The sequence below is a fragment of the Ziziphus jujuba genome, chromosome 1 (assembly GCF_031755915.1).
Source record: "Ziziphus jujuba cultivar Dongzao chromosome 1, ASM3175591v1".
Classification (NCBI taxonomy): Eukaryota; Viridiplantae; Streptophyta; class Magnoliopsida; order Rosales; family Rhamnaceae; genus Ziziphus; species Ziziphus jujuba.
In genome coordinates this window covers 9,793,880-9,808,875 of record NC_083379.1, presented here as the reverse complement: position 1 = coordinate 9,808,875, position 14,996 = coordinate 9,793,880, and the positions used below count along the sequence as shown (strand labels likewise).

At 34.2% G+C, this 14,996-nt stretch overlaps 1 protein-coding gene across 1 annotated transcript; it reads right to left on the bottom strand.

Annotated features, from left to right (window-relative positions):
- Positions 1-4,379: 4,379 nt before the first annotated feature.
- Positions 4,380-4,964, bottom strand: LOC107435197 (cysteine proteinase inhibitor 1). Its single transcript, XM_048467687.2, has one exon. It carries the CDS (start codon positions 4,888-4,890, stop codon positions 4,534-4,536), a length of 357 nt encoding a protein of 118 aa, XP_048323644.1. The 5' UTR covers positions 4,891-4,964; the 3' UTR covers positions 4,380-4,533.
- Positions 4,965-14,996: the final 10,032 nt, after the last annotated feature.

Sequence of the window (14,996 nt, the reverse complement as noted above, 5' to 3'; positions counted from 1 at the left end):
TACCATGGATATAGTTATTTGTCAGTATTGTCAGTCATCAGGTTAGATATGAAATTATCGACTGACATGATAATTATTATTTTGTTTTGATTAAAATAAACAAAAAAAAAATAAAAAAATATATTTGCCAATTAAATTATCATGTCGCTGTTTGATTCAATGAAAAATGATCAGAAATAGTGATAAATATATATATTTGTTTGCAATTTAATTATAGTAACGTCATTGTTTTTCTCATATTGTGCTAAAATCAGCATCTTCTTGAGAGTTCAAGACTGTTCAAGTCTAAATTGAAGGAAAAAATCAACAATACACCAGTATATTCGAGAAGGGAGTTGATACTCCCAAAGTACCAGAAATTTGTTCAAGTTGATGTTATAGTAAACTGGTTCCACTCATCGGTTATCAAGGTGAAAATAATAATAATAATAATAATAATAAAAGAAAAGATAAATACTTAATTTTGGTAATTAAAAAATAAATATTAAAATTGGCAAAAAAAGCAGATAGTCTTTCTGGGGGATCCATGGGCGGTGATAAACTTTATAAAAAAATAGCCCAAAAATGGTATGAAATGTATGGGTGTTGAAATAGATGCGTGTAGGCTTTTTGATGGGTATATTGCCCAACTTGCCTTTGGGTCAAGCCCCTTTACACCTTTTCATTCACATGCCTTCACCACTCAATTCAATGCATTTTCTGCTTTTCAACTTACTTAAACCCCATGCTTTCCGAGATCTCCATCGATCCCCTCTTAACGTCTATGATCATTTTCTCATGCTTCCCGAGCTCCTTTATTTATTTTTAATATATTTTTTTTATTAATATTTGTAACGTGGTATGATAACCTTTAGCTAGCTAGATTACGTATTTCCTTGTATCAAATATGTGGAAAGTAACATGATTATGTCGAAAAATTTGATGACTTCAATTATTTATGGGTGCATATTGTCACATATATCCAATACTCTCAAATTTCTAAAATTATTTTTATTTCCCACTAAGGAAATTGGGTTAAGCTTTTTCATTGTATGGTTTGGAATAAATAACAAATAAGCTGGCTAGGTCCCTCATTCTTGCATACATGTGGTATGAGGTGTTTGTTTCCATATAATTATAAGCAGACAATGGTGGAAGCTAAATAGGCTTATAATGGTTTCCAAAACAGCTTGTTCGCCACATTAATTGGTGGATATCAAAAGTCTAAACACATGTCATGTTTCAGATATAATACATGATTTATTTTTGTGCCTCTTTTTCTTCTTTGTGTTGGGATTCACTTACTTTCATGTCTCTTTTCTTCTTTCGGAAAGCAAAATCTAGCTAGCCAATAGTTAAAAGAATTTCATTTGTTGCATATCAGGGGCTAGCTATCAGATCGGGGCATAGTTCATGTGAAGATGAAGTTTAGGAGCTATTTCATGGTCTAGACTTGAGTTGGAAAAATTCGTTATAGAAAGATCAAAATCGAACTCGATTCAAAGTTTATGATGCATTAATTGATGAGTGAAGGCATTGAAAACATTGTCTTCCTCGTTACAGGTTGATTGCAAAGATTTAGAAATCATATATTTTGAATAAACATTTAGAAATGAATGAGTACTATATGATATAATATTTGACAAAAAATTTTGATGAATCATTCTAGCCATCAATTATCGATAAATGTTTAATTTTAATTTTCCATAGCTGATTAACTTTAAGTCTTTGTATTAACAAAATTATCAACTAAGATGTAGTTTGTCAAAAACCATAATTTGGTTAAAAACAGTAATAATACTTTGGTACATAACAAATATCAATCACCGTATATATATATATATATAGTCCGTCTATAGTGCGGACGGTCCTCATACGGACCACAGTATTGGTGACGGTTTTTTATAGTATTGGTGACGATTTTTTAAGAAACTGTCATTAATACAATGAAAAATCATCACTAATACTGCGGTCTTTATGCGGACCGTCCTCATCATAGAATTTCCGTGTATATATATATATATATATATATATATATAAGGAGCTGTTTTGAAGGAATGATTAGTAGATTCTGGATAAAAAGAATTGAAGCTAATTATGGTATTGGTTTGGAGATTGATAATCAGAGAGTAGACGGATGGACAAGATTGAGGAATTTTAAGTTGATGTTGTTGAAGTTCCGACCATATTTTTGTTTGGAAAAAAAAAAAAAATCAAATTCCGGCCTTGTTTTTGTTCTTAAATTTTTTTTACCAAGATCTATTAAATTAATGGGAGATGGCTTTATAGGAAGTGATAAATGTTTATTTTCAAGCTCATAATCATAATAACAGATATGGAAAAGCCACAACCCAAACCCACAACAGAAGAAAGCGTGCTGGGAGCACAAAAGCCAAGAAACAAGCTTAATTTTTAACAAAATAAAAAATTCAATTCTTAGGGCGATGAGGCAGGTAATGTTTCATATAAGATTTTCTGGATTTTGAGGTCCAATATTTAGATGAGAGACAATGAAATTAATTAGTAGTGATGGATGGATATTGTTATTGCAACTTGCACGCATCAACATCTCTAACAAGGTCGGTGCTCGCGAAGGACTTATTGGAGGTAGTTGTATCGTACGTACGTGGCCAATGTTAAATCAATTTTCTTGTTAATGTGGGTTTATGGCTCTAGAGGATACTCTTTTGGATAAGATTAGGAGCTGTAGCTTCTTCATGTTCTAAATTTGTGTTGGAAATTTATACAATTAATTATATATCCTAAAGGTTGCGGTGAATACTAGTGAATATGATGCATGAAGGCTTAGAAGATGTCAACATCCATGTTAATTGCATTGTTAATCATAATGTTGAGTTCAACAATCTTATGTTGTGGAATATGGTCCAAGGAAAGTCGTTAGTGTTGGTCCATTTGTTTAATGATTGAATCAAAAAGAAAAGGGCCAAAAAAAAAAAAAAAAAAGGAACAGTTTAAAGATTAAAAATTTAGTGGAGCAGTAGTTGGTTTGGAATTGAAATAGCAAAGTGTTTCAATATTCATCTCAAATAACCTACGACGAACTTTGTTGCAATATTCTTTCATCATATTTTCACCAAAAACCTTAAAACGATGCACACCAAAGTGCCAACTATAAGATCCCACTCAATTGATTTGGGTGATTGCTATATCATAATTACAAACAAGAATATTTTATATCTCTTTAAGTACCAACCAATTAAAAAAAATTTAGGATTTGACAGATTGATATCTTTTCATTGAATCCACCAAATTTGCACTTGTCTATCTTTAATATTCATTTGCTTGTCAAATGAAAGATGTATAATAATAATATTTTTCCATGAAGTTCCGTAGATAATATGCAAATTGTTGACTAAAGGATATCCAACATATATACTTGTAAAAATAAAATAATAATAATAATAATAAGAAAAACACATATATACTTACAACAATTGTAAATATTAAATTTTAAATTCATATTGAATCGAGACCTTCCAACAATATTAATTTTTAAATTTATACTGAGTCTAGAGACCTTTCAATTTCCATTAATTATAAAATATAAGTAGACTTTTTTTTTTTTGGTTAGATCTAGTTGTTGTTTAGCTCTCTCTCCGAACTGTTAAAAAAAATAAAAAATCCTTATAATAAAATTTTGTGCCTTTCTAAATAAACCTTGGTACTATTTCCCCCCAAAAAAAAAAAAGAAAAAAAAAGAAAAGAAAAACATTGGTGGAAAAAAAAAATTATCAACCTGCCATGTTTTGCCACTTGTCTAAAAGAGACAAGAATATCCCATATATCTACATCTACTAATTCATAATCATAAAGAAAGTCTTTTACGAAAAAAAAAAAAAAAAATAGTAAAGAAAGTCAAAAATAAGGGAAAAAAAAAAAGGGAAAAAAGAAGGAATCAGAACTCACAATTTTTATTTATTATTATTAATGTTATTTTTTTATGTATTTCCTTAATTTAGACACATATTTCGGCAAAATAATCGGAAAGTTAAAACTTGACACGTACGTACCATGGGTCTACCACACCAGCAATAAATCCCGCCCATAACTAAACATTATTATTTTTCATTAAGAATTCATTACTGTAGAGAATGTGAATAATTTCATAAAAAATTAATTATGTTAATCCTGATTAATAATAGGCTTAAAACACTCATTGGACTTTTCTGCTGAGTGTTAGAGACCGTGAAGCAAGGATTCAATGATTCAAGCAAAACTGAAGAATGAGTTTTGTGTTGAGAACAGATATCATTGTATTGAATGAAACTTTATAACAACTTTGATCTAATATCTGGCTGGTAATCACAAGGAAATGTGCAAGCAAGTTTCAAAATTAAATAAAAAAAAAATGAAAAATCCACAAAATTGATCTCCACCCATCAAACAATAATTCTCAAACTTTTTATTTAATAATAACAAGTTCTGTAAATTCTTACAACCAGAGGCATTATATTACGCGCTATCTTCCTCCAAAACATACCAAAAAAAAAAAAAAAAAAAAGAAGTAGATTGAGAGAGATTAGGCATCCTACATTAGTGAACAGGGTCAAAGGAAGTCAGCTTCTTGAAATTCTCCCAAGGCTTCTCCCAAACGACGGCCTGATAACGCTCCGATTTAGCCCCATTTTTCACGGCAAGGACGAGGCGGTAATTGGTGCCGGAGACGACCTGAGTCTCGCCCTTGACGACCTTATCCAACTTCAATTCCGCCTTCGATTGCTTGTTGTACTCCGACACCGCGAACTCCGCGATCCCTTGCACGTGCGGATCATTCAGGTTCTTCAACGGACTCCAACCTCCGACCAACGCCTTGCTCCGAGCGGCGACGGCCATAAACGGAAGGAGAAGAGCGATGAGAATGAGGAAACTGTGAGGACGCATCGTAGCCATTGGTTTTGATGAATTTCTGCGAATTTGATAGATATTTGTTAGAGAGAGAGAGAGAGAGAGAGAGAGGTGGTGATTGGTATTTATAGCTGGTAGTTAAGACTTTTTAGACGTGGGATAAGGGGGCGGAGAGTTGTTGTGGGGTCGAGTTTGCCCTTGGCGCTTGATGGATATTACGTGTGGAAACAGTAACGGACGCGTGAAAAATTTTTGTGGGGATTGTTCAGGATGGAATTTTGGGGGTCGCTGCGGTTTTTGTGTTGTGTAAGAAATGAAATTACGGTGGGAACCGGGTAACGTAAACGGGGGGTAGAAAGGCAAAATTGATTGCTTACTTGGCAAGGTATTGAACGCACCGACAAAGGCTTTATACTTATCATTCAATGTGAGAGCCTGGAATCCACGTTTCCCGATGCAAATTTGAACCGCGGATTTTGATGAAAAGGACTTTTATTGATACAAGGATTTGGATCTAGCCATTGGTCTATGGGCCCCCGGGCTGTCTTGATAAGGTCCATTATCCAAAGCCACGTTACGCTTTGAATATTGGATTTTGTTTTTTTTTTTAAATCCTTCTTATCGCATTACGGCAATATCTGATTTATCCAATTTAAAAATCTTTAAATTTTAATATAATCTTATTATTATTATTATTATAAATTTAGATTACAATTTTATTTTAAAAAAATATAATCTAAATTTGAACAAATAAATTTTGAATTTCCATATGCATTCAAATTAAGATAAATTAAATATAAACAAATGAAACAATCACACATGTTAATAGTTTTGATATCTTCAATATTTTTCTTAGTTTTTCCTTTGTAAAAATTTCTTTTAGGCTTATAAATTAATAACATAAAATAGTGAACTGAAATATAAATCAATCGGTATTAATTAAAATTGCGTATAGTGGGGGGAATACTAAAAAAGGGGAAAAAACAACAAAAACAACGTGTCAATGAATAGATATAAATTAAATGATGCATCCAAAATTATTAGAATTGATACTTTCTACATAAATTAAGAAAAATTTAAGTTTTCAAAAAGAATTGTTTGATCTCTAAATATCAAATAAAATTGATCACTATTAATTTTATGCTTAATATGTGAGTTAGATAATAGGTTTTTTTTTTTTTTTTTTTTTTTTAAGAATATCTTTTCAATTCGTTCTTCCAACCATCAAGCAAGCAGCCGGTTGTCCTTTGCTTTGCTTCAGTGGGTTGGCCATTTTGGCTTTTGGCTCTTATTTATCGTCCTAATTATAATATCCACCGAGTTGTCTTCGGTACTGACTCTTAAGAAGAAGAATATTTGATTTAGATCTTAACTATCAACTCGTACTGAAAAATAATATTTATTAATTTTGTTAATCATTATTAATGGAATTTATATATCATATGATGATTTCAATAATTATTAAAAAATTTAAAATTTAAATTAATTTTTTAAAATTAAAAAAATCCATGTATGGTTAAATATGTCAATGAGGAATTGCTATACTTAGTAATAATTTCATCAGTGAGACTTACTAATAATAACAAATAATATAAATTTAAAAAAGTTTAGATTTTGACCCTTTCATATTTTTTTTCATTAAATTTAACCAAAACTGCACTTATTTATTATCTACAATGTAAATCTAGGATTTTATTAACAAAAGCATATCGAACTTTCGCTAATGTAATTTTATCTCTTAAATTCATACAAAATCCACAGACTTTCCAATGCTTCAATATATTATATATATAATATTCAATGACTTTCTAACGCATTTACCCAAAAAAAAAAAAAAAAAAGAAGCAACTTCCAGAAAAATCTACTATTGGAAAAATTCTTATGCCTTTTTCAAAATAAACCTTGTTGCAAACAAAAGAAAAGAAAAATTATCAGCCTGCCGTGTGCTGTTCACTTGTCCTAAAGGAACTATAATATCCTCAACATTATTTCATTAATAATTCACTGCTGTTGTGGGATTCTTAGCCAAAAAAAAAAAAAAAAAAATCATTCACTGCTGTTGTGTCGAAAACGTGAATAATTAACGTTAATTGATCTCCACCAGACTCTGTAATTCTCAATCTCTACTTAATGTGTCCCATTACTTCCCAAAATCGGAGGTACAAGGTGGTATTAGGCGCTAGCTTAATAAAAAAATCATCATCATCCTATTACTATAATTGAAAAAAAAAAAAAAGAAAAAAGAAAAAAAGAAGAACCGAAATAAGTGAACAGGACAGGATCAAAGTAAATCAACTGCTTGAAATTTTCTCAAAAAATCTTCTACCAGACACCAGCCTTATAATTTCGACGGCAATTATGAATTTCTGCGATTAGACGGCTGTCCACCAAGGTGGTAATTGGTCTTGTCTTTATAGCTGGCGGTTGAACGTGGCGACTGGAAGCCGGAACAGTAACGCTCAGTCACATTAATTGTTTTTTTGGGGGTTTGGATGGGGTTTGGCGCTGTGGTTTTGCATGCAAAACCAGGCAATATACTTAGGTAGACACTGGACAGAGACTGTTTGCTTGGTAAGAATTTTTTCTTTTTTTGATAAATACTTGGTAAGATATTCAACCTTTTGGTTTTTGTTAGAGTAGGTTAGAAATTGAATGCAACAATGAAGGTTAATAAAACAGCTGGAACCCACGTTTCCGATGGAAATTATTATTGTTTATCATTTACAATAATACCTTTTTACATTTATGATAATTTTTTATTTTATTTCAAAATTTTAGATTTTAAAATTTTAAAATATAAGTAATTTATTAATTAAATTTAAATAGAAATTAATTTGGTTCTAAAATTTGTGAACAAGGAATATCAAATTAAAAGAGAAAATTTATCTTATTTATCTAATAAAAAAAGTTTATTTCTTTTTCCTTTTACCAAACAGTATCAACTCGATTTGAACCATCCATAAATTCAGGCAGCTAATGATGTGCAAAAACCAAAAAATTACGTCCAAACCTGACAAATTCCCAGCTGTCCAATACTGGTTAATTAATCCCATTGGACATTAATCCTTTAGTCAACAATTGACTACCTTTGCCTAATTTGCTTGGGGTTGTTCATTTTGGATTTTAGATCTAATTATAGTTCTACAAGAGAGAGAAAAAAAAAGAAAGACTGTTTTATATATTTTTATTTTTATTTATCATATATAATAACTTTTTTATACTTTAAATTCACAATCTTATAAATTATGAATTAATTTAAAATATAAAAGATATATCAATTAAAGCAACTTTGTTTGATAGGAAATAAAAAGGTTAAGCTATTATTTTCAAATTAAACTAACATGTTTTATTTTATTATCACATACTCTTAGCACATGTGGTTTATTTTAAATTTATTAACTTTTACTTTTGTATCAACATGGTTTTTTGAAACTTTGTAATTAGTGTTTTCTTTAAAAATTGTTATATAAATTTCATCCCAATTAAGTGCTCTTTTTATAACGTTTATGTTTTTTTTTTTTGTTTCGTATTTTCAATTTCTTTTAAGGGAGGATTTTACTTTAGTTTTTCATAGTTGAATCTGTATCTTAAATAACAGTTAGACTTCTCACCTAACTACTAAATGTAAACAAATTAACTACAAGATCTAAGAAAAAGAAAAAACAAAAACAATAAATCGAAAACAATTCAAAATATTTATAAGATGAAAAAAAAAAAAAAAGAGAAAACCAAAAACATTATCACAAAAAAGAAAAGCATAAAAAATTAAAAATGATACCAAACGAAGGTAAATTCATACACAAACAATTTGTTATTTTTAGAAACATACACACAATTGAAAGAAAGAGCTACAGCCTGGAGATCATCAAAGAAGCAAAGGCCTTGGTTGTTAATGATCTCCAACAATAGCATCGTCTTGACGAAGAGGTTTGAAGCAGTTTTTGCAAAGATCTTGGAAGGCCTTATCTGTGGAGGAACGCTTGCAAGTGTCGTCAATGGATTTCTTACCAGTAAGAACACTTACAACATCGAGACATTGTAGGTCTTGACAGTGGTGGATATAGTGGTGCACTTCACTGCTAGCTTTAAGATGATCTTGGCCTTTTCTCTATCAAAATCAGACAGACTATTATATCCACCAACTCCAGCTAGCTTATTATTTAAATCTACAACACAAACCTGCAATATATATTTGGACAAAGCTATCAAATTAATCAGTACCGAGTCATTATCATTATATTAAGTGCTCGCTTACGTCCTCTACAAGAAATTCACGCTGCTTCTGGTTGAATTTATGTCCTTCATTTGTCTTCCCATTAACAATTTCAAGAACAACAACCTTATAACTATAGGCATTGTATTTTTGTGATATCGTTTCGTAACTTGGGTACTCTGGTGCCGGGTATCCACTGTATCAATCCAGAAATATTGGTTATTATAATACTAATTCTTTCTCTTCTAATTTGATTATATGTGTAAAATTCAAAAGCTATTTCATTGACAAATTAAGACTAAGTTCAAAGGGGGTACTAGTTATTTATTTACTTACTGTGATGCGTCTACTTTGATGACCTTAAATTCATTGTCCTGTTCATCCTCTGCATAAAGGATTGAATTCCTAAAGTTCGATATCTTAGCCTTTAGAGCATCATCAAGAAGGATATTAGCAGATTTAATACCCCTATGTACCATCTACAGTTCAGAGTTCTCATGTAGATAATTCAAACATCTTGCAATTCCTCGGCATACCTTAAATCTGGCTCCTCAATGTAGTTTGTCTCTGGGTTTTGGTTCTGCAAATAATTAGAAGCCACTGTCTTATTCTTATATAACTTGTATGGCCGGATGGAAAACTCACATTCCCTACTCCATTTTCATACAATAAGTTTTGCATGTTATTTCAGAGCTATATATGATGGTAGGTAGAAAAATGCGTACGCACCAAACAAGATATTTGAGCAAATAGGTGTCTTTCCATTGTAAATATCAGTCAAACCGGGTTCTCATGTCTGTGATTTTAAGGTATAAAATTCACTTTTAATTTTGTTAATTCCTTCATTACGAAGACTGGAAAACTTCTTCACAGCTAAAATATGATTTGACAGTTGAGCCTGTATGATGCAATTCACAAATTTTTTGTATATGAAAAAACTCTAAGCAGAACAATGTCCCCTGCCCTTCAAAGCTCAAGTTTCTTTGCCAACATTTAAGGACATGAAAATTAACCTTGTAAACTGTCCCAAAATTCCCTTTATCAATCCTCATTTCTTTGTTAAAACTTATTGGAAAAAAACTTGATATACAATGTTGGGTCCGCATTTTATCTATTGTAGCTTTTAAGAAACTGCGATTTAATATAGCATCAGAACTCTCGTGATCAATAAATCTTGTGTTCAATTCAGTATTTGTGTTGAATTGATGTTTGTATTGTTTGACATGTATAAGTTCTAGTTTCTTACATTTATTCCAAAAACAAATCTTTCACTGACCTTTTTTGCTGAGGGTGAGAGGCCCTCTTTTACCTTCTTTTTTTTCTGTTCCATGAAAACATCAAAGAAAGAGTTACTTTAATCTCTCTTTTCGTGGAAAAGATCTTAATTTGCGCTTGCAGTTAATAAAAGGTTGTGGTTTAACCGTTTAAAGTATATCTCACATTGAAGCTCGTCTTTTCCAAACTAGCCCATTGCCCAAGCCAAAGCCAACGAAAGCAGTGCGACAAATGCTATTGAAGCCACCGAAATCAGTGAAATATGTGCGGGAGATATTTCCTCATCATCTTCGATTATGAACTCTGATTAAGCGATATATGAATGTCCCGTAGAAAAGAGAGGCAAAATTGATGCTTGATTGTCTCATAGTCTCGATTAAAACAATAAAAGGGAGTGTGGAAACATCTACTTATACGACCAGAATCTTTCTTTTCATACTTTTTACCTGGAATATCCATGAGAGCTGATATTAGAGGCCCATTTAAATTGAGGTGAATAGGCCGAGGACCATTTCCAGTCCGGTCCAGTGGATCTCCAACACACTGTCATTTGTGACATTTGCTTAGAGATTTGTTGTTGCTTTGTTTTTATTTGGACCCCTTGCCCTGATCTTTGATGTGGAAATGTGTTTAGTTGCCTCTCACCCGTTATATGCATAACAACTTCCAACTTCCTCAAATTTGGAATTGGTGGAGTTAACAAACATTCTTGTTGAAGAAAAGCAAACAAAGTCCATATGGGTAATAACTTAAAGAGAATTCACCGTATAATTCAAATTAGCTACACCACCTATTGTTAATGGGTTTTGGATTAGAATCTTATTTAGGCCTTGGCTACATCACCTATTATCAATTGGTTTTGGATTAGAACTTTATTTGGGCCTGGACAGAAGGGGTTGCACACCCTCATCAATTCGTAGGAAAAAAGAAAAAAGGTTGATGACTTGAATAGAGACAATGAAAAAACGTTTCATTGAACCTGCTGAAGTTAAAGTGCCAGTGCTACATTGTAACGTCCTTTTCGTAAACAAATTCCACAAGTTCCATTGTACTTTAAAGAGGTAGGTGACCGGCGAGCCTTTTCTTATAGGGGTGCCTGAGCTACGAAAATTCCCCGTTTCACCCTTTGATATGCACTGGAAGGGTTTTTTCGATAAATAGCCACCTTACAACTCCATTTTAGAAAAATAGCAAAATTTTTTTTTTTAAAAAACTAACCACCTTAGGACAAAAATACCCTTGATAAAATTGAAAATTACGCAAAAAGTTTTTTTTTTTACCCTTTCCTTTCTTCCTCTACATAGCAGTTCGTGGGGTTTCTACACAGCCGTTCGTGGGGTTTCTCTAAGGTCACTCTTTGCATCTCATCGCCTCTCACTCTCATTTTTTTGTATTTTCTCATATCTCAAACTAAAATCAGGTAAAAATTTTATCTTTTTTCTTATTAGATGAAAGTAAGGAAATATGTGTTTTTTTTGTTTTTTCTCTTTCTCTTTTTTCTTGTAAGTTTTATTAGTTTAGGGTTTTTTAAGCTTTTTATTTGATATGGGTATGCAAGAAATTAATTTATGAGATGTTATATGTGATTTTAAAGATACTTAGGTGGCATATGGTTTGAAAATGGGAGAAATTTTGTGTAAAACTGAAAAATCACGAAAAACAGTAAAAACGGAGGAAATTTGGCGAAAAAGATGAACTTCCGCCAATTTTGTCAGGACCCGTCCAGAATTCCTTCCCCGGAACCCTAGACAGCCCTGATCCCAGGGAAACCCTACCGGACCCTCCAAAGGAAAATCCGACAGAGCCTCCCCTAAGGGATTTACTTACCACAAATTACCTGCACTGAAAACACACTTCTAAAAACATCCCATTATTCCTCCCACAACTACAAACTGATTCCACAAATTCCAGCACTTCTCAAAGCAACAACAGTCCAGTGCATAAATAAAACAGAAGTATTCCAATAGTATACAGAGCTTTAAGAAGTGCTAAACAACAGAAATACAACAAGGCTGGAAAGAAATAATACACTGAAATGAAAGAGTACAAAGAAACTTCTCGAAACACAACAGCAGCGGAAAACTTGGTTCGCTCCGGAAGAACGTCTACCACCACTTGCACCTAAGGGAACGGAATTTAAGAGTGTGAGATGCTAATCATCTCCGTGAGTAACCCGAACTACTGAACACCTTTTGATAATAATAATAAAATAATAACAATTAAGGAGTGGAACAAATACCAACAATTAATAATAAATAATAATAACCTTTGGAAAATAATGATTTCCCTCAAAACTCTCACCAATCGCTCCGTTTGAAATGTTCCCTTTTTAAAACCTTTTCGCAAAACCCAATGTGCATACCTCCCAAAAACCAAGGGATTAAATAATTTAACAACAACAATTAAATAATTACATACCCCAAATATATAATAAAAATATAATAAATTATAATAAATAAATTTTGAACACCTTTGGGGTTTAAACCATTATTTGCAATTACACCGACAATTACACCTGACGCACCACACCATATACCGGTGATGCCCTCCGATACCCAGCGTCCCGAGCACCGACTGGCGGGAGGTTACAGAGAGAAACCTGCAGTGGTCACTTCGGCGTCCCGACAGTACCGACTGCTAAAAACCATCACCTGGCCAAGGAGGGGGGCGGCTGTGCGCAACAATAACCTTGCCTGCCCACGGTCCAATGGCAACTCACGGGTGAAGCAATAACCACACGCTAAACCATATAATAACCGCGTGCTAAACCACGTGTCCATACACCATACACCAGAACACCAATACTGTATGAGTGCGTCTAAAAATAAACATAAACAACCAACCGTACCGTTTTTCCAAAAACCACCGTGGGAAGTATACCAAAATTTCACAAAACACCATCCCACATATTTTATCCAATCACCCGGTACGAAACAGCGATAACAACAAACCACAATTTTCTCGAAATACAAAATGCAACCATAAAAATACCGCGGGCATAATTTATAAATTTTCACAAAATGTTTAACCCAATTATGCCCGAGAAATCACATTTGAAACCACGTAAAATTAATACCGAAACATACCTTGCTCATGCATAACAAATAAATTAAATTAAACCGCATTAAAACCATAATTAAACCACACCACATGAGCGTAATTAAATACTAAATTAAATACCAATTAAATTTAATTAATTGCCCAAAATAATTTTTGAAGGTGGGTCACTCACCTGGAGAGCGCAAATCAACTAAGATCCTCCTCGGGATCCACTCCACTACTCGCGCGTGCACCTAAACAACCACAGTGCACAAACCAAAAATATTAATATTTTATCCGGGTAATTCCCAAATGGATACCCGGGGAGCGAACACCAAGCGACATCTAAGGGTTACGAGTTATATACCGAATCGAAGCTCGTGTGATGAGGATCACGGATTCGGTCTTACTTTCCGGTGATCGAACCCGACGGGGTCGGAATCTCGCCGGAAAGCTTTTCGAGTTTCGGCTCCGCAATTCTCCCAAACCGTCGCGAATTGGCGGAAACGGAAGTCGGATTTGGGTTCAGGAGGTCGAACACTACGGACTTGAGCTGGCCGGAATTTTCGGGTACTCGCCGGAACAGTATTTTCCGGCGGGCCGCCACGTCACCGGCAACAGTCACCGGAACAGTATTTTTCGACGGTGGCCGTTTGCTGTGAAATTTTGCAGATTTGTAGATCGTGAGGAGAGAAATCCAACGGGACCGACGGTGAGCAAAACGGAGGTCGGACGGCGGAGAAATCACCGTTTGAAGATTTTTGACCCCTCGCCGGAAAACGCTCCGATCCCGGCGCGTCGGTGGTCCGATGGCCGTGATTTTTGGTGGGTAGGCCGGACTTGAGGAGAGGATCAAAGCTGTCAGGCGCGTGTGGCCGGAAAATGGCCGGAACAGTGCCGATTCGCGGTGGCCGGCGGTGGAGGGGAAAAATCGCCGCCAAACTTCGGACGTCCGATCCGGGCGCGTCCGGCGGCCGTTCGCCATGAAACTTGGAGGTTTTGCCGGAAATGAGGTGGGCAAGCTTTCTGTCCGGTGCGTGTACAGTAACTCAGCCGGAACAGTGGAAAACTCCGGTGGCCGGCGGTGGCTCTCTCTCTCCTCTCTCTCTTTCTCTCTCTTCTCTCTCTTTCTCTCTCTCTCTTCCCCGAGAGTTTTTCAAAATTAAAACCCTGCGTGACACTGTTCATGCCACGTGGACCAATCAGAAGTTGACACGTGGCATTTCACTGTTCACTGACCCAAAAAAACATTAAAATAATACGGTATCCGGTAAACTTCAAACGTCCATAACTTTTTAACCGGATGTCCGTTTTGAGCGTGCCGCTAGTCTGTGAACTCGTATCGACGAGCACTTCACAACCATGCATGAGTCAAAGCTCAATTCCCCATAAACAAAAAGTCAACCTCGGCACTCCTTGGACAGTTTGGACCGCAACTTGTTTCGTCCATAACTTTCAAACCGTAGCTCCGTTTTCGACGTGCTACCAGTCTACGAACTCGTGGCATCGTGCACTTCGCCACGGTACCCTAGTCAACTCGAAATTCCCACCGAGTCAAAAAGTCAACTTTTGACCCCTTTGGTCAACGGTCAACAGTCAACCTCGGTCAACGTGCACGGATTCG

Coding starts and splice junctions, on each gene's coding strand:
- LOC107435197 (XM_048467687.2), bottom strand. CDS start 4,890: ATGGCTACGATGCGTCCTCACAGTTTCCTCATTCTCATCGCTCTTCTC.